General features: G+C 45.9%; 1 protein-coding gene across 1 annotated transcript in view; it reads right to left on the bottom strand.

Annotated features, from left to right (window-relative positions):
* Positions 1-23442, bottom strand: part of atp2a3 (ATPase sarcoplasmic/endoplasmic reticulum Ca2+ transporting 3) — a 47031-nt gene extending 23589 nt beyond the window's left edge. The window contains exons 1-8 of the mRNA XM_085419819.1: positions 23079-23442; positions 13374-13391; positions 12989-13071; positions 7094-7198; positions 5192-5330; positions 1113-1193; positions 867-952; positions 134-598 (exon numbers count right to left, since the gene is read on the bottom strand). Coding sequence (XP_085275945.1) covers positions 134-598; positions 867-952; positions 1113-1193; positions 5192-5330; positions 7094-7198; positions 12989-13071; positions 13374-13391; positions 23079-23196 — 1095 coding nt within the window. The 5' untranslated portion in view covers positions 23197-23442. The remainder of the gene's footprint in view (positions 1-133; positions 599-866; positions 953-1112; positions 1194-5191; positions 5331-7093; positions 7199-12988; positions 13072-13373; positions 13392-23078) is intronic.
* Positions 23443-23938: the final 496 nt, after the last annotated feature.

Here is a 23938-nt window from a genome sequence, read left to right as displayed (position 1 = left end):
TGGCTGAGTTGAAGAAATCTCAGTCAGAAGCAATATCGTCACAGAAGATTTTCATTTCCTTCCGCAGTATTCGACAGCATGCTCGGCGTAAACCTGGGAAGCCTGAAGCACAGGAGGACTGTTTGTCACTTACTCTGCACACAGACATCTGGTTGGTGGTGAGGGTGCCCGTCTTGTCAGAGCAGATAACGGAGGTACAGCCCAGGGTCTCCACAGACGGCAGGCTCCGGACGATGGCGTTCTTCTTGGCCATGCGACGCGTGCCGAGGGCCAGGCAGGTGGTGATGACGGCCGGCAGGCCCTCGGGGATGGCGGCCACTGCCAGGGCCACGGCAATTTTAAAGTAATAGATGGCCCCTCGAACCCAGGAGCCCCCGTGGACCGGGTCTCCGAAGTGGCCGATGTTGATGACCCACACAGCCACGCAGATCAGGGAGATGACCTTTGAGAGCTGCTGGCCAAACTCGTCCAGCTTCTGCTGCAGCGGTGTCTTCTCTTGCTCCGTCGACGCCATCTGATTACGGATCTTCCCGATCTCTGTCGAGACACCCGTAGCAACGACGACACCTATGGCACGACCGGCAGCAATGTTTGTGCCCTGAGAGAAGGACAGAGACATACGCACAGGGAAGTCAGCACAAATCCGCCGTCATCTGGGAGAAAACAGACAAACTCCGTCACCAGCTCACAAACAGCAACATGGCCGATTACTACGAGTTTGGCCACGAGACAAGTGAAAGAATGTGATAGCTGCCATTACTGCTTTTGACTACGTGACCAAATGTAAGGACTAATGTAGCTTTGTCTGTGACAACATGAGTTTTTGATTTGAAAGCTGAAGATAAGCACGAGTCGGGGGTTCTTACAGAAAACAACATGTTCTTTTTGTCCTGGTTGACGGCTCGAGGGTCAGGAACAGGGTCGGTGTGTTTGATGACAGACACAGACTCTCCTACAGAAAACAAATCGAGACGGTTGGAGGTGTAGCAGGTGATTATCAGACCGTGCTTCAAAGCAAACACAGTGAGGAGAAAAACATCAACGGAAATCTTGGTTGCAACCAGTTACTGGGAAGCCATGGAGAGGAGCTTCTGGTGAGATGTAATAAATACCTGTGAGAATGGATTGGTCCACGCGCAGGGTGGTGGACTTTATCGAGGTCACTCTGATGTCAGCAGGCACCTTGTCACCAACTAAAAGAAAAATATTAAGAGATTTAAAATCAAATGTACAAAAGCAAGCAGCTCTGTTGGGCTACATTTAGACTTCCTGTGTTAGCACCTTTACATCACTCCATCAGGAGTTACAGGTAACTGGAGTTAGGGGTGGCTGCAGCTCAGAGTGGGTCACCTGCTAATCAGGCGACGACCGATCCACTGTTAATGTGTGTGACCGGTTTATAGAAAGCAGTTAGGGGTTAAAAACGCGCCTGTATGACAGCGTGTGAAAGAGCACCTGTAGACAGCTCAATGATCATTTCTCTAACTATTTGAAAACCTTGATCTGCTCGTGTTCTCCTGAAAATGATTCACATTCTGCTCCCATCACAAAAGAGCCTTAATCCTCAGACGACTATAATCGATGCAGTATTAGTACTGTACAAATACACACACGTCAGTAAAGGGTGTAGGGGCAGCTGCAGCTCAGGAGGTAGAGCGCGTCATCTGCTAATCAGAAGGTTGGTGGTTGGATCCGGTCTGCAGGACAAATATTAGCATCTTAGTGGAAAGATGGCCAAGATGCTCCCGAGGAGCTGGGAAGTGTTCGAATGTTAGACAGGAAGCACATGTAGAAAAAAAGTGCTGAATGAGCACGTTGCATAAAGCACTGAGTGCTCAGAGTGCAGAAGCACCACATGAGAAGCCATTCATCTACCAGTTAAAGAGACAACAGGTAACAAGTTCTGCTCATTTCGGTGTTTTGCAGATGGGCACTCAGTTACGTCCCTATTTAACGTCCGTGCTGAAACAATAAATCCTGAAGCATTGGTGGGTTCAGTCCAGGCTCGGGCTGCAGGTAAACAACAGCTCGATACAACCTTGATGGAGTCGCGTAAAATGATTGATTATTTCCTTCTGTGTCCTCTCTGTTCCTCTAACACAAACCACACCTGAACCCTGCGTTAAAGGCTCAAATTAATTCCATCGCCAACGGTCTCGAGTCTGCTTATTAAGCCTGCATATTAAACTCATAATTCATAGCCAAAACAAAATGGTTATTACTTCCTCTGTGTCAGGGCCTGACAATGAACATTTAACGGAAATATTTTCATAATAACAGGGCAGACTTGTGATTAATGGATCGTCTGATGCAGTCAGTGACAATGATGTCAGTGCACAGGAGTGGGAAGCTGCTCCAAATACTCTAGACAGATGTAATATTCTTCAGTTGTTTCCTTCCAGCAGGAGAGAAGAAGAGAAGGAGCTGCTCATTACTTTGTGTAATAAGTGACTCATTAATGCCAGCTCAGAGTGCTCAGCTATCACGACTTCTCAACGTAACGGCACCAAAACTCCTGCTTTTCCTCGCCAGGCAGCGGCACTGCTGTTGTACGAGCACGCTTACACGTGAGAGTGGTCTCGCAATTCTGGAGCTTTTTTCCATCATCTCTTCATGACATTTGTTCAGCGCTCTGACACCTGAGGTGATGGCCTTCATCTCGATGGGACGGAGGTACCTTTCTCCACCTCCGACACGGCTCAGAGAGAACGCGAGTGGGAGAGCGTGTGTGTTGTTGTGTTTGTGTGGGAGATGGCTGGGGGCTACAGGTGGCCGAGGGCAGGAAAAGAGAGACTTTTCAAACGCCCACCCACAGACTCCTGCTCCCCTCACTGCCACAGCCTCCCACAGACACTTTCCATGTGCTAGAAATGTAAATCCTAATACGGCTTTTATACATTATAAAAATCTGATATTTGTCTGGCTTTTATCGTTAGCCGTCTTAATAAATCTGAATCCAACACATGCAGCTCTGAGGCGGTGTTCTTGCATAACATCCTGGTGACATGCAGGATAACCGTGACTTGTTACTGGGAATGGCTGGTTGCAGGTTTCCTTTTCTTCGGGTTGTCTGTAAATCCTGGAGTTCCTGACAACCTGACCGCGGCAGTTAAGTCAAAGAAAGAGGAAAGTTCCAGTGGAGGCGCAAATCACAAATGTGCTGTAACCGTGGCTGGCACTGGCAGCAGGGAGCAAGAGGGCAGGCGGGCACCGGCAGTGGAAACCTGAGTAAATACATTTATGCTCTTTTCTCTCCTCAAAGGCACTTGTGGTCTACAGCGTCTTTTTCCAATACCTTCATACAGTTTACTTCAGCCCCTCGCATTAAGCTAGCATGGAATAACCGCTGGCTGATACAAAGTCCAGGAAAGCCTGAGAAAACTCACTGGAGAACGGGATGAAATATCCCGACATGCTTCCTTTGGAGCGATCCCCAACAAGCATCCTTTCTAAAGAGAGCGTGCTGCCCTGCCTACCTCAGCTGCCTAGCAACAACATTATGTCAAAAAAAAACAAAGCACTGAATGTATGAATGTGTATGTTTAACAAACCACTAGTTACACCCAGTTAACCAGTGCTCTGGAAATGTATTTGATACTTGAGACAAGTTACTGTAACCCGTGAACATTTTAAACCTTATATGGTTCTTAAACATATATTTGAATTTTCCCTATAAACTTCTATGTGTTTAGATCAGACACTTTATGTACGCGTCCGTCTGCTTATCCAATCAGCTGACGTGCTTTGGGGCACATCTGTAATGAAACACTCACAGGCGCCGCCCTCACTGTAGGCGCCTTCACTCACCAGAACATCAGAGTTCGTCAGAGCACATTTGATTTTATTTGACCCACCGACAATTAAAGAAAAACGTTTTTGTCCACCGTGTTTGTTTGCAGTTACTAAACAGTCAGCCTAAAAATAGTACAGATAACACGGAAGATTAAAACAAACAACAACAACAAAGCAAGCTCCTCTGAGTCGCAGCATGCCCCCCCCCCTCCTTTATGGGAGCTGCTGACACTCAGCAATAATATCAGAGGCTTTATTCAAACAGCAGATGGGAGTCACATCTCTCCCTGCTTCACGCTGTCATCAACAGGTGTCGTTAAAACCTCAAGCTCTTGTGAACTTGAGCACCATGGAGATGAGTGGAACTGAGCGGGGGGGTTGTCATGGCGACACTGTTGGTGTTGACAGTGACGGTGATGGTAGTGGCGGTAGGCGGGAGCTAAGCGGAGTCATTGCGGTCCTTGCTACCTGTGTGGGCTTGCCTGCGTCTGGCTGCGAGGACGCTGGCTGCAACAAGCCCAAATTCCAAGCAACTGCTATGAGTTACAAAAACAGCACGCTAAATAAGTGCAACCGGTAAATAAGACATGGAAAAGAAAGAGAACATTTATTTAAAGAGAATGTGAACTGTAGTGTGGCTGTGGGTGACAGTTAAGCAAACGGATGATTGATTTCGCCTCAGTTTTACAACCTCGCGTTGAAATCCGAGGCTTCGCTGCCACCAGCACAGCACGTATAATCTCTCTGCGCTTCTGAATGAAGGCTGCCAGCTCCCTCCTTTCCCACACATTGCTCCGAGCCGCCTGAGATAAATCGCCAGTCACGCAAAGCTCAGGATTACCACCACCACCCCCCTCCGACCCAAAACGGCCACGTCGGTGGCAAAGCGGTCTCCTCCATCCTGCGTTTGCAGTTCAGCTCTGGCATTCACAGATGTTTGGGAGCCAGAGCGACAATGCGGCTATTTTTAATCAGAGGCTGCCCACACATGGGCGAGTTTACAGCAGGGGAATATTGTGTGTAAGCGAGGAGCTGACAAACATCAGGCAGCCTCCAGGTGGTGAGACTGAGAGCATGGAAAGCAAAGGGGAAGCGGAAAGTTGTGGAAAATTCAACTGGGCCTTAAATATAAGGAGTGACCACAGCCACTTGCAAAGAACCAAACACATGCACACACAAACAGACACTGGACAGCAGCCCTGGCACCTCCACATCCAGAGAAAAGACTCTTATGTAATCTGCATTGAGTGTTTCCACGCTCACAAAGGTTGTGCGAGTGTGCGTCTGTGTGTGCGAATGTGTTAAGGAGAGCATAAAAGCAGCTAGGTGAGACAAGCCAAGCATAAATTAGCCCGAGTGAGTGACAGTAAGAGTTCGGCCCGGTGCAGCCGCAGCTAACCTGCCACCTCCACTATATCTCCTGGGACGATGTCTCTGGCTTTGATCCTCTGGACCGCCTTGCGGTTCATGCGATACACCTTTCCCATCTCAGGTTCGTACTCCTTCAGAGCCTCAATGGCATTCTCGGCATTCCGTTCCTGTGAGATACGGAAAAGAAAAGAAAAAAGTTAATTGCAAGAACAATTTGATGTCCTTTTGATTTGACGTGATGTTCAGTGAGCAAACTCTGCTCATTGCAAAGATGATATCTCCTAATGTGTTGGTGTTTTGCATGGGCTCTGTGGTTTGTTTATGTTGATGAACAGCCTGATCCCTCTGCAGTGTGCTATATGGATGCTAACACGTGTCACTATGGTGTCAGTTTGATTAGTACACACACTTATATATATATATATATATATATAAAAACACCCAGCACGCCCCTGCGGGCGGTTTATCCTTCAAGCTCGGGTCCTCTACCAGAGGCCTGGGAGCTTGAGGGTCCTGCGCAGTATCTTAGCTGTTCCCAGGACTGCGCTCTTCTGGACAGAGATCTCCGATGTTGTTCCCGGGATCTGCTGGAGCCACTCGCCTAGCTTGGGAGTCACCGCACCTAGTGCTCCGATTACCACGGGGACCACCGTTACCTTCACCCTCCACATCCTCTCGAGCTCTTCTCTGAGCCCTTGGTATTTCTCCAGCTTCTCGTGTTCCTTCTTCCTGATATTGCTGTCATTCGGAACCGCTACATCGATCACTGCGGCCGTCTTCTTCTGTTTGTCTACCACCACTATGTCCGGTTGGTTAGCCACCACCATTTTGTCCGTCTGTATCTGGAAGTCCCACAGGATCTTAGCTCGGTCATTCTCCACCACCCTTGGGGGCATCTCCCATTTTGACCTCGGGACTTCCAGGTTATACTCGGCACAGATGTTCCTGTACACTATGCCGGCCACTTGGTTATGGCGTTCCATGTATGCCTTGCCTGCTAGCATCTTGCACCCTGCTGTTATGTGCTGGATTGTCTCTGGGGCATCTTTACACAGCCTGCACCTGGGGTCTTGCCTGGTGTGATAGACCCCAGCCTCTATGGATCTTGTGCTCAGAGCTTGTTCTTGTGCTGCCATGATTAGTGCCTCTGTGCTGTCTTTCAGTCCAGCTTTGTCCAGCCACTGGTAGGATTTCTGGATATCAGCCACCCCCTCTATCTGCCGGTGGTACATACCGTGCAGGGGCCTGTCCTTCCATGATGGTTCCTCGTCTCCCTCCTCTTTCTTGGGTTTCTGCTGCCTGAGGTATTCACTGAGCACTCGGTCAGTTGGGGCCATCTTCCCAATGTATTCTTGAATGTTCGTTGTCTCATCCTGGACTGTGGTGCTGACACTCACCAGTCCCCGGCCCCCTTCCTTCCGCTTAGCGTACAGCCTCAGGGTGCTGGACTTGGGGTGAAACCCTCCATGCATGGTAAGGAGCTTTCTTGTCTTTATGTCAGTGGCTTCTATCTCCTCCTTTGGCCAGCCTATTACCCCAGCAGGGTACCTGATCACGGGCAGGGCATAGGTGTTGATGGCCCGGATCTTGTTCTTACCATTCAGCTGACTCCTCAGGACTTGCCTGACCCTCTGCAGGTACTTGGTGGTTGCAGCTTTTTTTTATATATATATATATATATATATATATATATATATATATATATATATATATATATATATATATATATATATATATATATATATATACACACACACACACACACACACACACACACACACATACGTGTGTGAATTCTGCAACAGCTGCATGTTTATCAACTACTACTGCATGTTTATCAACTACTACTAGCCTTTGTTAGCCTGTGTGTGTGAAGACCAAATCGAATGAACACTCTGAAAAGAGACACAGGACGAAGAACACATCTCACCTGCCAGACCCCAATAACAGCATTGGCGATGAGGATAAGAAGAATAACAATCGGCTCTACGAAGGCGGTGGTTGTCTCCTCTCCTTCTTCAAACAGAGCTAACACCTATACGAACATACAGTACAAATTAGCTTAGCCAACATAATAAACTAGCACTCTTTAAAACCTATGTTAGCTCGCGTACATTTTCAGAAGAAGCTCGGTGCGACAAAATCATAAAATCAGGACAAATAAAACGAAGCAGTATTTGAACAAAGCAGCTGTCACTGTTTGAGTGGGCCTGTGCTATCCTGTCTTTAAGTCTGACGTTAGCCGTTTCCGGGTCCAAAATCTGCTGCAGGTCCATAAGTCAAGCGATCACTGCGGCATCACTGAGAGTTAAAAACTGTCTAAATTCTTTCATCTTTAATAAAATCATCAGTGTTGCTGCTTTACCAGGTGTAACAATTAAGTTTAACATCCAGGCATCCATGAAAACAGAATTTATTACATTTAAGTTAGAAGTTAGCAGGAAGTTAGCTCGCTAGCTTCCATCTAAACATAATATAGCATGTTTTGACAGAGAGACTTCTGAAACAAATTCAAACGTACAGCTCTGCTATCACTTCCAACATAAATGAAGACAGAAAACTAAACAGCAGTGACGTTTGTAGGGTTACTGAAGTTGGGCTAGCTGGTTTAAAATGATGTGCTGCGTGATCGCTAGCAACACAGCTATGTTAGCATAAACACAGTGAAGCTGGAGGATGAATGCTAACTTTTTTTCCACTGGATAAAAGTTAACGTGAGGGTTCCTGATGGTTAGAGACAAATGCAATCGCATGGCAGGATGCTGTAAACGGACCAAACTTCAGTCAGGAGAACAACTGAGATAATCCATCCACAATACGAGGTTAGTCATTAATATACTGCTGCATGGGCTGCAGTTACATCCTAAGGATTTAAAAACTGAGCTTTAAAATGAATAGCGGTAATAAAAACCGAGAGAGGCCGACAGTGATCACTGACTGTTTTTAGAGGCTTGTTGAGATTAAATAGAACAAGATACAAAGCATTAAAACATGTTAAACACACAACAGACTTAATAAATGCAGAGTAGTTTGGGCCCGGAAGCAGGATTCATCAAGTCATCACTTAAAGGTTAGCTTGTGTAGCCTTTAGCATCTTTTGGTTTCAGGTTCCTTAGACAGTCCTACAAGATAAACTCACGCTCACTGCAAGTTTACATTCACACGAGATTCCTAACTTGGAAATTCAATCTCATGTCTTTGAAATAGACCAAACCACCACTCAAAATATTTATCCGCTACTTTGAGTTTCACATTTAGCTATTTACCTTAAAAGTTTAGCTAGTTAATCATCTTCTACTGGTTTATTACTTTAACCAGCTATCAACTAGCTCACTTTATCCAGTTATTTGAACTACAAATTGTTTCAATCCTTCAATTATTTTGTGCCATGGCAATCCTTTTTATTAACAGTTTGAACATTCATTTTGGCTATCATTGAAGGCATGACTACGATACTTTTTTGAAAGCAGTTGAAAATCTTGTAGACTCGATAAACACGCCCATCAAAGCCACATCAAACTCACTTCCATAAAACCTTTTATGAAAGTTAATGATACTAAAAGTAAGGATATTTCCTCTGTATTTTTATTTTATGTGACTGCAGTAATATTCTGACCTCCAGTGTATCTGAAGTCAGGAAAGGAGAGGGCTGCTCACCGCCTGTACTATTAACAACCGAGGCACTGAAAGCAGAGAGGCTGGGAAATGGCCCGAGGGTTCAAGCCTGTTTCTCTGCAGTTAGAAGCTGCAAATGACTGCAACAGCGAGGTACAGCACAGTGCAATGAAATCACGGGAAAAGCTAATATTTCTCACACCCGGCAGAAAAAGCTGTCTTCTTTACTTTTTTAAACAATATCTGTGTGGATTCATGATTGTAATTACTCTCGTGTGCATTTCTCAGAAGACTGTGCTCTTCACTTCACTCTGCAGGTTTTGCAAGTCCAAGATTACATCAAATGAAGGGTAAGTTGTGCACACCGAGTAATGGCAAAAACATGTAGCTGCCTTGCCCAGAGCATAATTATGATGTATGACAAGCAAGGGTGATAAAAACTCAATAAATTATGAGATCACTGAGTAATTTCAATGATTAGGATTACAAAGAACAAACTGGATGAAGTCAAAGCTGTGTTTTTTTAACCTAGTGTTGTATTCACAGCATATCTGCGACTGAACTGTGTTTATGAAAACATAGTTTGCTCATTTACCTGTGTGACATTTTACAAATGCCTACCAACATCACACGACGTCCAGTCCACAGCTCCCTGATGAATGCAGACTTAGAACATGGTTTATATCTTTGTCTCAAACTGTGAAATTTTCATTATTATTATTCAAACAGCTGAAACTATAAAATGATAAAGACTCTTAAACAGGCTGCCCTTCACATCAGTGGTCACGGGAAACAATTATCCACTAATAAACACATATTTAACTTTGTAGAAACTTTGAAAAAACTAAACTTATCATTTAGTACCACTCAGTATCTATTAGTCTTTAAAGACACGTCTGTGTGCGTCAGGCAGCTTAAGGATGAAAAACATCCCTGCACTCTGATATTTGTGATCGTTTTTTACCAGATATAGTTTATTGTGGCAAAAGCACAGTCACCCAACAGCTGAGCTGTAGGTTTTTGCCTAAAGCTGTCTTTACACATGCACTGTATGTCCAGTTTGTTTCTAGACTACATCGTGCCTTTATGGTTCATTATAAAATAATAACACAATAAGATACCCCAGAGGAACAGAGAATAGTTTTCACATTATTTTATCACTGGTGAGAGTAGAAACTAAAATGACTGCAGCAGAGAGCAGCACAGACAGCAGTGGGTAAAGTGGATCTATTTTTCGATTATCTGATGGGACTTATCAAAGACAGAGGACAATTTTCTCTGCAGAGTATTAAGAGCCAGCGTATACGTCACGGCAGCCCGAGCTCGGTCGATAGCTCATCATTCCCCATCGTGTGGGACGGTAAATCTCCCTCCTGTCTGAGCGGAGAGTGGAGGGCACCAATGTCAGTCCTCCGAGTATGGATGGCTCAAAAAACCAGGACGCGTTCAGAGAGCGGACCGAGTACCAACGCCCACCTTCACGGCGAGCAGGAGTTCAAAAGCTGGAGATTTCTTTGGCTTTTTGAACTTATTGAGGGATTCTGGTGGAAATTTCACTGCATGCATTTGGCAGTCTGAGACAAAATTAAGCTCAGTTTCACTGATGGGTTTGGAAACTCATGCTCCATCACCAACATCAGCATACAGCTCGCGTTCCTCAGATCCCACACACACAGCGACATGCCACAGAGTTTCAGAAAAGCCTTATTCATAAATCATATTGATCAGAAAGGAGAACTCATGGAACGTCGTGTAGTGTGGCCTTCTGCGCGTCACCTCCTTTCTTTATATTGTGCTTCCAATGAGCCAGACTTTGTCTGAGGGTCGTTCATAGTTTCCTTTGTCTGCCTTTCCGCTCATTTTCAGTCCAGTCAGGAATAAAGTAATTTCCTCGGCATGCTGTGCAGTGTGCCGGGTGAGTGCAAGACAAAAGAAGAGGTGGCAGGGAGGGCTGTGCCGTACCGTCCACGACAGAAAAATGTCATATCACTATATTATTGCGATATCATCAACAGGATGCGTTTATGTTCCAAGACGAGCCCGGGCGTGTCTGAGAGCCGCGGGAGCCGTGTGGAACCTGGTGATGCGTGACCCACACATCGCTCTCCACATGACAGGAAGAGCAAACGGTGGATGGAAAGCACTGAAGTGGTTGCATAGTGGAAAAGCAGGGCTTCGGGCAGCTGGTTAAAAAGCTCAGCCCAGACGGAGAAAACATTTTCAGCTTTGTTGTGTGACAGTACTGCGCAGCTCCTGAGGAGTCACAGGGTTCAGTTACTTTAACAGATATCTGCTGCTTTTACTTTAAATGTGCCCCCAGCTGCCTTTGTGCTGACAGGCACTGTGACATAATGCTGAGTCACTACTATTACACTACCGTGGTGCTGCTGCCACCTCATTTCAATACACACACACTGCAAAACAGGAAGCGTGTCATCACTGACACAATGAAGCTCACTGGAAAAGAAAGATGGAAATGACCTTCGCTCACTTCCACTTACAAATGCTGATGTGTGCAAGCATCAAACAATACTTTCTTAACTTCCACAGAAACATCGTTATCGCACATTTGATGTATCCTAATATCAGGCTACATCTCTCTGCCTAACATCCATCAGATGAACAGTATGTGAAAGTCACGTCCTTGAGAAATGGATAAACAGGAAAAATGCATCTTCAGTTGATCCACCTACTGTTCACTGAAGCCTCATCGGGAACGGCATCAGTGGAAGGGTGGATGTCACGAAGCATTTTATAAGGAAGGGGAAAAGGCTGAGGTATGCCACGTCACACAGGAACTGAGCTGAGAATCAGTGGCAACGTCTGATGGAGCCACGGATCCAAGTTTACATTTTTTGGGCTGAAATCATCGTCAATGTCAATCGTCCGACAGGGAGTCGATATCTACATGGTGGAGGCTGCGTCAGGGTTTGGGGCAGCAGTGGTGTTGGATCCAGATGCAGTTTTCAGTTTTCATCTTGACAGAGAAAAGAAGAAAAAGCAGCCGAGATCCAAAGAAGAGCCTTCAAGAGACCCAGAGAAAAGTACAAGAACACTTCAAGAGTTCAGGCTGTTCAAGAATAAAGACGCACACACCAAATATTGACTTTCCAGCTGTTCCATGCCTGTTTGCACAGTTCAATAAACTGCTGCACCCATTCTCCAAGCACAGTCTAAAGAAATGAGGCTTTTGCACAGTCTGTAACTGTAAGCTGGTGCATAACTAACTGTTTGTGAATTCAGTTCCTCATTTATTTGCTGTACATTAATAGCATATTTTATAAAATGTCCCAACTTGCCCAGTTTCCCACTGGTGCGTCATGGAAAGGAACCAGGGAATCTAATACTGTCAATTTGAATATATTGAAATTAGCAGACAAATAAGTCCGAGATTAGGGCTCAAGTTCAGTCCACTGAGAATCAGCCACACCCTGGTTGTAGTGGAAACATTCAAAACAGCAACAAAACAGCAAAATAGCTGTGAAATAAGAGTTCTAATAAAGTCAACTCTCTGGGCTGGATGACTTTGGATTTCAAGTTGAATCAGGTCACAAGGAAACTTGAGTTTCTGAGCTGACACCACTCCAGGCAACGGTGACACTGTAAAGTGTTCGGGTAGTGTAGCAGTGGAGCAGGTTCCACTATAAACAATCTGGTAAAAGTAAGGAAAGCCTGATTTGCATGAGGAAATTTAAGCCATGCTTCAAAGTCATGGCACCAAAGCCCACGCCTGCACTCCGCGTTTGTCACTAACAGAAGAAACAGTAAAAGATAGATTGGGTCGGTTTTTGTGCCGTTTTCCTACTTTCAGAAACAGCTAGAGCAATTCCATCCCAAGTCACCAGTGCTGTGCTGTAATAGATGGAAAAAGTTATTATGCAGTGAGGATTGCACCACTCCACCCCTCTCTGACCTTCACCTCCCTCAAACTGCAACCGGGGTCACAGTCTGAGGGAACGGGAGCTTTGATTGAGAGTTTTGTTTCCAGTTTGGCACAAGCAAGGAGACTGCACTGAACGCATATCAGCACTGGGTGGAAAAGCCTGCGACAGACACGTTTCCACACAAACTGGGTAACCAGAATCCTAACAGGGGAATAACAGTGCAGTCTATTAGGTGGCGACTTCCTGGACAGTTAGGGTCTCAGATCCCCGAGCGGTACATCTGAAAATGGAGACTGACACATTTTAATTAGCAGGGTCATACTTACAAAGGAGACGCAGGCAGCCAGCAGCAGGATCCTCACCAAGAGGTCTTCAAACTGCTCCACCACCAACTCCCACAGGGACTTGCCTGAAATGTTTAAGTACACATTGCACACCTCGATGCATCACACTTGATTTAACGTTGAAGGCTCTCGCTGTAAAGACGTGTGTCCTGGAAAGACGTGTTGACATTAGCTCTCTAATACTGATAAAACAAGACCAATGCTGTATCTACAGTGTTGTGTGTCCATGGGTGGGTAGCTGCTATAGTGGACACTGCCAAGATTACCCCTCAGTCAACAACAAGAAAGAAAGAAAAGATCCCGGCTCAGGATACTTCATTAAGCACAGAGAGGAGGATCACAGCTCAGTGTAAAAATCAATATTTACCTTCTTCAGCTGGGAGCTCTGTGGATGTCACGCGGTGCAGGTCGTAGAAGAGTCGAATCGGCAGGGCCGAGGCGGAGGAGAAAAACAAGAAGAGAGCAGTTAATACGTTTGATTACCTCAGTGTGACTTTAAGATGCACGGACACGCACAAATTGCTCTGTTGAATTGTTCCGCTTGGTTACGATGATTAAACGCTCCACGCAGTGAGGCAGGACAGCGACGCCGTTGTTTTTCCAAGCCGAGGACTACAGGACGCAATCACACGTCTACTGTTGTGATGACCTGCAAGTCCAATTCTAGGATCAGCCACTCATGGAAGTGCAGCTCGGGATGTTTTGCACAGCGAACCACAGACCACCAATCACCTTTGACTGCTCGTGGTGATGTAACGGCTAACCAGACTCAGTCTCGCCACCTCACAGATGTTTCATGACGAGCGTTTCTTCACTAAGACTGAAAAGCCAAGTTATAAAACTTCAGTTGATATTCTTTTGGAAACCCATACCCACCGCCTGTTAATCAGATATTTCTGAAGGCCCGGGCGACCTCTGACTGACCTCATTATCAAGTCACTGCTGATTGCAAACAGGTTATTCAGTAAGCTGACAGTCGTGTATGGGAGACACTTTTTTTGCTCAAAACTAAACTAAATTTTTTAACTAACTTTGTTATAAACGTCCAACCTCATGAATCCCTGCAGCTTCCATGCTGTTTCTGAGCGCGGCAGCAAAGCTCCCGATGCTAGTGTAAGTTAGATTAGACAGAGTGATTGCAATTATAACGAATCTATCCAATGAGCCACTTCAGTTCAGAAATAAGATTAGTTTTATAATAAAGGTAATCTGTGTTAGTTTATCAAGGCAACGGGTTGCTCTCAGCACTGGTGCACATTCTGTTTACTGCACCAAACCCTTTTGTTCATCCACGAGCTAATATCCCACAAAAACAATCACCAAGATTTCAGCACGTTGCTCCGTTCTGTAACATTTTCTTGTCATTTTCAGGCTTAATCAACATTTCAAAGGAGAAATTGTTTGTTTTTTGGCATTCCGACATCCCCCCACGTACATGAGTCAGCGGCAAGAGTAGAAAACACATCAGTCATGTTCTAAAAATTCTCCAATTGACAAGCACTGTTGATCAGTGTCACCACAATGAGACAAAAGCATAGTCGCCGTGTTTGTCGGGCCCATATCGGGTCCAGTGCAAAGTTACGACTGAACAGGTCGGACGTAGCAAACGACCTGAGGATGCATCACTGGACGCGTTTGCTTCGGCGGGATTAGTTATGAATTCTTTCCAGGAGAGTGTGCGTGTTTTCTTACCGACTAAGGGAATCAAAAAAAATATTATTCTTTAATCCACTCCTTTTAAGTGAAGCTTTTTCTGCATATAAAATAAGTAAAAGCTTGAATTACAGCCCTCATTACAGAATGACTGTGGAAAAGCAGCTATACTTAGAAGGCAGTGGGCTGCAGCTCTCAATAATAGCAGCATTCTCCTTTAAGCAGTGGAAACCCCGTGTTTCTCTGCATGCTCTGACCACACTGTGCAACACGTGTGTCTAATGTGTAGAGAGGAACTGGAAAGAGGCCGTGACACGAGGCCTCGGCACTCCTTCCACTCGCTGGCGCAGAGAGAAATAAACTGTGTTTTTAGGTGGAGAAGAGATGCTAAAAGCAACCGGGGAGCATGCCAAATTAGATGAAAAGGCTCCTTTATTTACTTTAATAAAACTACACACAGGCCACCACTTCAATGTCCACTTGATAAGGTTTGATAAGGTCAAACATGCAGCTGATCTGTTAGCATTTCTGTATTAGAAAACAACCATCTTGCGGGGGTTGACCCTCACACTGTGGTCAGCTCTCTCCGCTCCACAAAACACCCTCCTCAGACTGTGTATTAATAGCTGATGAGTCACTGTGAATAGCTTTTCTAACCTGCCATCTGAAGGGTTTTCTGAGTGCACTCTGCCAGCAGCAGCAGAAATGTGGAGAAGTGGGTTCTGCTGTTTTCCATGCTCCACCAGTGTGACATAAGCCTCTTTCCCCATAACTGTGCCTCCCCGGTTGTATAATGTTTTTATGGCAGACAGGCTGGCTGTGACCCGACTGCATGAGACAAAGACGGGCTGACTGAAAGGACGAGACAGACACGAGGGTGGGGGATACAGCGAGGAAAAGAGATGGAGGTGTTGAACGGGGTTCCCCGGCTTCCCTCTGCCAAGGATTCCCTCCCAGTCATCCGGGCTCTGTCAACGCGAGGCTTGCCCAGGCACATTCCTGAATACTGACTTCACCTCTCTCCTCATGTCCCCACAGCACCTCCCCACCTCCTCCTCCCTTCTCCCAGCCCAGACAATGAATAAAAGAGGCTGTTTACGCAGAACAGAAAAACTGAGCAGTGCCTAGAAGAAGGGAGACACTTCCTGGAGACAGTTGCCAACAACAGCAACAGTGAGATGCTCTCTGTGTTCAGAGCATCAGGAAGCAAAGCAGGAAACAGTCCGTCTTTCTTTCTGCACTGCAAACAATCTGCCGATAAAGGATCTCACAGTCCGAGCTGCCCCCCCCTTGCTCTGAGTCCATTAACAAATTACAGGCCAGATCATTAAAACCCCCAGTAAACATCACATCTGAGTGTGTTAAGCAGTGTTAACAAGCCAGAATCCAGGCTGACTTGTGAAAACTACAAACACAACAAAGTTTTCAGCAGTTACCATGGCGACTTGACTCATGAAGACTCCTTGAAAACAAGTGCGTTACAAGGTAATGTGCAAGTGTCTGTCAAAATTGACCAAGAATAACTATTATGCAATCAGTGGGACCTTGATGTAGCATGCAGGCACCAAGCCCCCACACATTCTCATGTAGATAAGCTCACTGCTGGCCTGCTACTAAAACACCATTAGCATGCAGACAAGCAGACACACCTCCGAGCACACAGCTTACAGTCACCCATCGATTGAGGAGGAGCACGGGGGTGAAGGAGAAAGGAGGCAGTGTGGTGAGGCGTGTACTAGCTGAAGGATTCGGCTCCATCCACTAACCCTGAATGCAAAACAGGTCTATAAATAGCATGATGGTAACCCCTAATGATAGCTTCCTACATCCACTAAATGTGTTGTCCCACTGGAAAAGGTCTGAATGCATTAACCGTATCAAATGTGAATGATAAATGTACTTCATTCTCCACCCTAACATCATTATCTCCGCTGCACAGAAAACACTGCAAGTGACTGCAGAACAGACATCCGCAGTCTGATAATGTCAAAGTTTCTCTCCTTTACATAAATATCGACAGAGGGCTTCCCTATTCTGAGGAGCTCATATCGAACTACGTTACGTGGGCGAGTATCAGCGACCATCTTTAGGAATCCCTGACCTCTGCCAGGCAACCCTAAAGATCTGCTACCACAGGAACAAGAGCAGTGATGCTAAAGTTACTACAAGAACATCAAGTCCTCACATACGGCCGATGTTCAGTCATTTAAGCCCCAGAAATCGTTCATAGTGGATTAAAGCTGCTCCGCTCAAACAAAAGAAGATTAAGTCAACACAGCCAAGCTAACTGTGGTGCTTTGAGCTAAACGCCAATGAGAACACGAGGATTCTAGTGTAGCATGCTAATGCTATTTAGCAGCACGCAACAAAGCTGAGGGGAGCAGCTGTTTAGTCACAAACAGTGAAAGTAGTCGTAGAGTGTTGGAGCTGCAGAAATGGTGACCGTGTAGTTAGAGGAAAAGTCTGATGACTTCTGAAGTGACAACAACTCAGTTTGAGAGAAGCATAGAAATGTTCACTGGTGACCCAGCCAAAATGTGGCTTTTCCCCAAAATGCAAATTCCCACACAAAGAAAAAGCTAGAAGAGAGGGATTCCTGCTACTGGAACTGGCAACATCTTGTCAAATTTTGAGCCAACCCAAATTGGCTCAATGTCACATATATTTGATTCAGTTATTTGAAACAGTATTGGACCAATTTCTGAAGTAGTGAATCCTTTAGCCTGCAGGCATTCAAACATCAGTGGAAGCACAGCTCAGTTTCTGTAAAGTTTTTATTGCCGGCAAAAATTCTGCTGTTCTTTGAAATATTTCAGGAAAAATCCTGAAATATAAAGTTAGAATAAGTCAAGATTTCTTGAGCAACAAAGGACCAAGTTTTCCCTAACAGCAGAATAAGAACAGCATTAACGTTTTCCCAGTTCACATTATACAAACTTTGTCAAAATAAGTTGGAACAATGGTTTCATTTTGGTGGAAGGAAAATTATATTAACATGCACAGTGGGGACAAAAAGGACGTAGGATGTTCTGCTCAATACAATTTGGCATTAGCTGCGATGATATCGATTAACCGATAGAGTCGTGATTCTTCCCCTGCTGAGCCCACAGAGGAGAAATACCATCAGCTGTCAAAGCTGAAAGGAGATTGGCTCTTTTGTGCAGCTTCTCTCTGAAAGTCTGCGTCATTAGAGAGACTGAATTTAGTTTCAAAGTGGAGATTTTCCTCTTTTCGAGCCAGTTACGACATGAGATTGAGGGTAACGGCCGCTGCAGCTGTCCATTGGCTGCACTGTATCTGACGTCATCAAAGCTGTGGTCAGGGAAAAAGAGAGCAAGTTTTTTCCCTTTGGTTGTTGCACAAGATAGAGCATGCTAAAATCAAACTGTAGCATCATTCTCACGTTCTAAATGCACGCATGCAAGTGTCCTGCTTATTTTACTGCATCGATCATTTGCACGCCATGCTCGACTGAGCCACGAAAGAGTGAAAGTGCTGATGAAGACCAGAGATACGACATCTATATTTAGGCCTTAATGTAAAGAACACTGCTCTCTAACTGTTCACACCCCACGCACACTGCACACTGCTCTTTCTACATCAGATGCAAGTTTAAATAAGCATCCAATAAAGTGCTTTTCCCCACATATTGCCACTAAGTATCTTCAGCTCTGCTGTCAAATTATAGAGGAAAAGGAAGAGGGCCTGTCAACAGAGCAGGACATGCTTGAGGTGATTAGCAAAGAGCCCGTATCGCGTCAGGGCTCAGAGTTTCCTCTTTAAGGTCACAGCTGTGCAAAGAACCATTTTTCGAACATCTCAACAGGCATCTGGCCACCAAACGAAGACGCTGTGGAAAATAGCCAGAAATCCCCAAACGGACAGACTGAAATATCTGTGTATTTATAGAGTTTCTTCTAGGTTTGGAAACCAGAGCGCCACTTCTGTCCAATCACGTGCCTGATAGATTACAACTTCACTGATGTGAACCCTGAAGCAATGGAGGCCACTGAAACTAGTTGAGCGACTTCTATAGGCTGTGTGAATACTTGTGCCCTAGCATTTGAATATATGCTTAACATTGTAAAAGCCCCTTCTCAGCCATGTCTGTGATCCTGCCATCACACCCACCTGCTAACAGCTCATAATCACAGGGACACGATTGTTCTCGACGTCTGAAACGAACCCCAAACAACTGCTATAAATGCACTATTCTCTTCGAACAGTGTGTGGTTATTTTGCCAAAATGATCGGTAGTTTTAACCATCGTATTCAGAAAGGGCCAAAAACAGCTCCTAAAGCAGGTCTGCCTGTGAAGCCAACACTCTGTACTTCCCTTTCCTTCGTACAGCTCCGTTGTTTGGATTGTGGGCCACACTCTGGAGGGTCACGTGCAAGCTGAGCATGGTTATGGTGACATTTTCTTTTTTATTATATACAATATGTAGACAGATAAGTGATTGAGACGCTGGCTCGATGGATGGGTGCATAAAGTGTTGCTAGTAAAGGGCAGAATCGGTGACTGTAGAAACTACTGCAGTCATTGGGTGGAATTAACACAAAAAGCAAGGACGCTCGTTGCATGTGCGTGCAATCACAACTTGTAGGCACACTCAGCTTCATCACGTTTTACTTACAATACGAATGATTTTCTACATGAACGTTCTGCGGTACTAAACTTGAAACTAACGATTAGAATCACAAACTCATCAGGAAAGTGTTTACTCAGATCACAAGCTTCAGCATCCAAACCAGAGGAGGCGCCCCCTGCTGGCCATTGGCTTCACCTTTCAGACTGGGAACTGCTGCCATCTTTTAGATTCAGTCTGTTATTTAACCATTGATCCAACTGTTAGGTTCTAGTGTTCCAGCCACTAATGATCATTAATTGACATGCAGCTGATTATCCATAACCCACGCTGCTCTTGGACGTCTCTGAATGCTATTTAATGACTTTCATGTGCTCTTTACCTCTTTGTGGTATATTTGAAGGCAGTGTAGGCTACAGCACACGCTCTGCATACTGCCCACACTTTGGAACACAAACTCCGTGCATCTCCTCTGTGGATCGGACCGTGCTGTAGCAGAGCATCCAGGCAACGTGTTAGAGCCTCATGACTCAATATCATGTTAACATAAGGGCTTGATGATGAGTGACACATGCAGGGGTGGGAGGGAAGAAGCCGAGACAAGTGACAAGCTAGAACAGGATCACAGTCCCTTAGAAGGCAGCTGGGCAGGCACGCACAGAGCCACTACAACAGGGAAGTGACTCAACACCCCGAAGACTTCAAATTACTTTTCTACAACTTCTCTCAGCCCACACAACACCAACACTGTTACCGCAGTTTAAGTCTCAACTGGACACTTTTCAGTGATCGAGACGCGCTCTGCAAAGCGCCATGGTGAGTGTGCCGGCAGAGAGGAGGAGCAGGAAGCAGCGTGTCTCTCACATTTCAAATGGAGGAGAGATTAAGTCAGGCAGCTTTTATATTGATCTGCAGAACAGGAAGAGAAACAGCCCTGTGTGAGAGCGAGATCCTACCAGAGGAAGCTGTAGTTATTATGTGTGGCAGAAACCAGACTGAAGAAACAGCTTAGATAAAGACAGAATCACCTTAGAATAACAACAACAGGCAGCTTCCATCAGTGAAAGTAACCAAACGCTTTAATTCAAACAACTTCAAAGAAGAGAAGAAGTTCAGTGGCATTCATGACAGTTTATCAATCGAACACTTTCGGTTTGCTGCCACCGGCAATTTGACTCGAAGCATTTCCATCTGCGAGCCAGAAAACGCATGTCATTTTGGACACGGAGCAATGGTGGCGCAATGACACGTCATACCAAGTTGTTTAACCTGTAAATGTTGCACAACTATACTCCAGGGAGTGTCGAGTGACATCCTAACACATTCAGGCTATTCTGAAGGCTCTGCACTTGTGCAAAGTAACTGAAAAAACAGAACCCATAAAGAAAGGAAATAGAAAAGCCTCACACTGTAAATTAGTCACAGAAGGGGCCTTTGTTCCAAAACAGGAGGATATGAATGAAATCTAATTATTTAACATGCTCCGAGTAAGAATCCTTCTCAATTTAAACATCATTTAATATATTCAATTCCTAAGAAGAAGACTGATGCCATGAACACTCGTTCATTCATTCGAGTGTCAGCTACTTTAAAATGTCGGTTTTTTAAACAAAGAAAGTTTAGAGAGCAAACGTGTCGTTTTTCTGACTCTTCCTAACAATGAGTGCAGCACACAATCACTGAGCACCACAAGTGTGCACCCACACACAGGAGAGACAGACCTGCGACTTCCTCTCTCCTGCTGCATCACAATGATGAAAGTGATAAACTGTCTCACAAATTGAGGTGCTTGCAGCGCTCAACAGTAGTTTAGCTGGATGCCTGTAGTGTGCGTCTCTGTGAATGGAGTTGCAAATAAGCGAGCTGCTGCTAGACCATAAACGGAAGGTGTGAATAAAAGGCCCGCTGCCTCCTTTCTGCAGCACAGACTGCTGTGTAGAAAAGGCTCTCTCCATATGTGGGAGCTAATGTTCCAACAAAGCCTGAGGGCGGCTGCTCCGATGGAGCGCGTTTAAAGTGCTGATAGAAAGCTCACCTGTATTTACGTTTCAGCAACAAGTTACAAAGAAAGATGATATAAATATCAGTAAGGTTTGAACCTGTTGCCATCTACACCACAATCAGGGGAAAAATCTCATACTAGGCCGATATTTAACCTCATGGTGGTTTCCCTTTATTTGTGACCTCCATATTATGCACCGACATAATAGTGCAGGACACAGTCTCATCTCAAACAGCAGAGGCAGTGCAAGAGGATAAAGTCCCACCAGGCCCACGACAGTGTCATCTCGGAGTCAAACAGATCATGTAATCTTCCTAGCGTGTCGTGCCTCCTTACACAGACAGCTGGAGCGACACTTGGACAGCAGCTCGCGTCATTTTCACGTCCTATCTGCCTCCAAACCGAGGCAAACGCTGAGCTCAGACGAATAGTGGAGGATCTCGCATGTTTGGGGTCCCCTGCTAACCAGACAGTGCACACATGTCAGTGGAGGCAAGGTAATCATACCAGCCGCGAGCTGCTTTGAACCAACGTAGCCTGGAACAAAACAGCAAGGCGCATATGAGGCCCTTGCTTCATCTACAAAGTCTGTGGTTTGCGAGCAGAGGGGAAGCAGCAGTTAAGCAGCCGTATATCACTTTGCAGGGACATGCACTAAAATAGTAAACAGACCCGTCAACTCTCCTGCTGTCATTTTTCAACAGCTTTGACTTGGGAAAAAGCACATGATAACCCTTTTGCAGGTAGCCCCCAAAAACGGGGGAAAAAAAAGGGGGGGTATTCCCTCCCTCCAGTGTTTCTCTGCAGCGCGCTCACACAAGGCAGGAAGTTCACAGCTCAAAGCGAAAGAGATGTTATCTGTAGCAAGACGTTGCTTTTTTCCATGAAGTCATCACGAGCCCCTGGGTAGAGTCGGCTGGCTGCAACAAAAGGGCTACTGTTCGACTGGCACAACAGCTTGGCAGCACATGCAAATGACAGGCCAGGAGCGATAGGTGCGTTGGTGTCAGGCCCAAACTCCACACAAAACCACGCAAACACCAGTATGTGTCGGTGCATGTACGCGATGAGGTAGACCTGAACAGGCTTGCTCATGATCAGCATCAGTCCAGCTGAGAGCCTCAATTGAAAGAGGCTTTGACAGGCAGACCTGGCAACCCGGGCCTGGTCCAGTATGTCACTCTGAAACGTTACATGACTTGACCCAGCTACTCCCTCTGTTATCGTGTAATTTGAACTGCAAAGTAGAGGCCCTGTGTAAGAACCACTGTTGAAAGTGAAAACAGGTTGTTCAAGATTTTCAGTGTGATTATTTACGGCACAGACCATGCCCCAAAGCCCGAACTCTGCAGGACAGCCGAGGATGCCCGTCCTCACACAGCTGCGCATACTGTGTCGGTATTTGGTCAGTGGACCCTTCTTTGGTTTTGGTGAGATACAAGCGCGCTGTCTGTCTGCTCACTAAGCCACTTGACATGACTTCAAACCAGACCAGACACGAGGCGACCTCGGGGAGGGGGACTAACTCAAACACAGATGTAGCTGGATTGGTCAGGCTTGCATTACACCTTTCCTTCCCAGACGGGGCTTCTATGTGCTCGCTGCGAGGTGTTTCAACACGGGCATGAGCATCAATGAATGTGCCTCTGACATTTCCACTGACTGTGCGCCTGAGGGAACGGGGCTGTTTTTTACGCGCACGATCTGCCTCAGCTTGAAATATAACGGCTGCTGAGGGATTTCCTGGGAAATGAATCGATATACATCATGACACGCAGCAGCCACGAGCCGCAAATTTAAGAGGGAAATGATTTACAGAGCTACTCACCGTTCGGTCCATATTTCTCCAGGTTGGCTTTGACCTGTTCGAGAGTCAGCCCAGTGTTTTCGTTCACACCGAAGTTGTCTAAAACTTCAGTCGCCGATTTAGTGTGCGCATTTTCCATGTTGGTGTGCCGGGCTTAGATGATCAGACAGAAATGTAGTTCAGTCACATCTATTGTGGGAATCGGAGGGTGCGCGTGCCTGGAGGGTGTACGAGCAGTAATTTCCACCGAAGGACGCGGGAGCGGTCGGTCACCTGTCCCCCCCCCAAGTGAAGAAAACCTCCGGATCCGCGGTTCAGACGCTGCTCTTTCTGTGTTGCTCGACTGCCGCTGCTACTTCATCCCCATCTGAAGGTGTGCTGTGTCTGTGCCGACGCGGACCGCCTCTCGGTTGTTGTGGGCACTCCCTCCTGCCCTCATTGGCTGCGTGTACCTGAGCGCAGACCCCCCCGCCCGCAGCCACCTCAGACATATCCCCTTGAAATAGGACCCGTGCTGTAATGGTGTAATGCGGGTTAATAACTTGTACATACTCTGTCATGGTTGCTGCTCCTTGTAGGGGGTTTGTCTTTTTTTTTTTTTGCCTAAACTTCAGCTGCTCATCAGAGGCTGAGTTGAACTTGAACAAGGCGCTGTTCAAAGCGCAGGTTTGAAAGCACAGCACACAAAACTGCTGCTGCTGCGTGTGAGAGACAAGTGCACATAGGAGCCGAAGACTTGAAGTGAAGGGAACTCAGCCCGGATGCAGCTCTGATGCCCGCTGCGCAGTGAGCATGTAGATGCGGTCATTTAGGTTTTTAGCTTAAAGACATGGCTGCCCTGCGCTCCAGGCTCATCCACCGTGGAGCCGAAAGCTGAGATA

Source organism: Rhamphochromis longiceps, linkage group LG10 (assembly GCF_057381845.1).
Source record: "Rhamphochromis longiceps isolate RC_006_pf linkage group LG10, R_longiceps_female_GT1.1, whole genome shotgun sequence".
Lineage (NCBI taxonomy): Eukaryota > Metazoa > Chordata > Actinopteri > Cichliformes > Cichlidae > Rhamphochromis > Rhamphochromis longiceps.
Note: the sequence above shows the minus strand (reverse complement) of the source record. Positions and strands in the feature narration are given on the sequence as shown.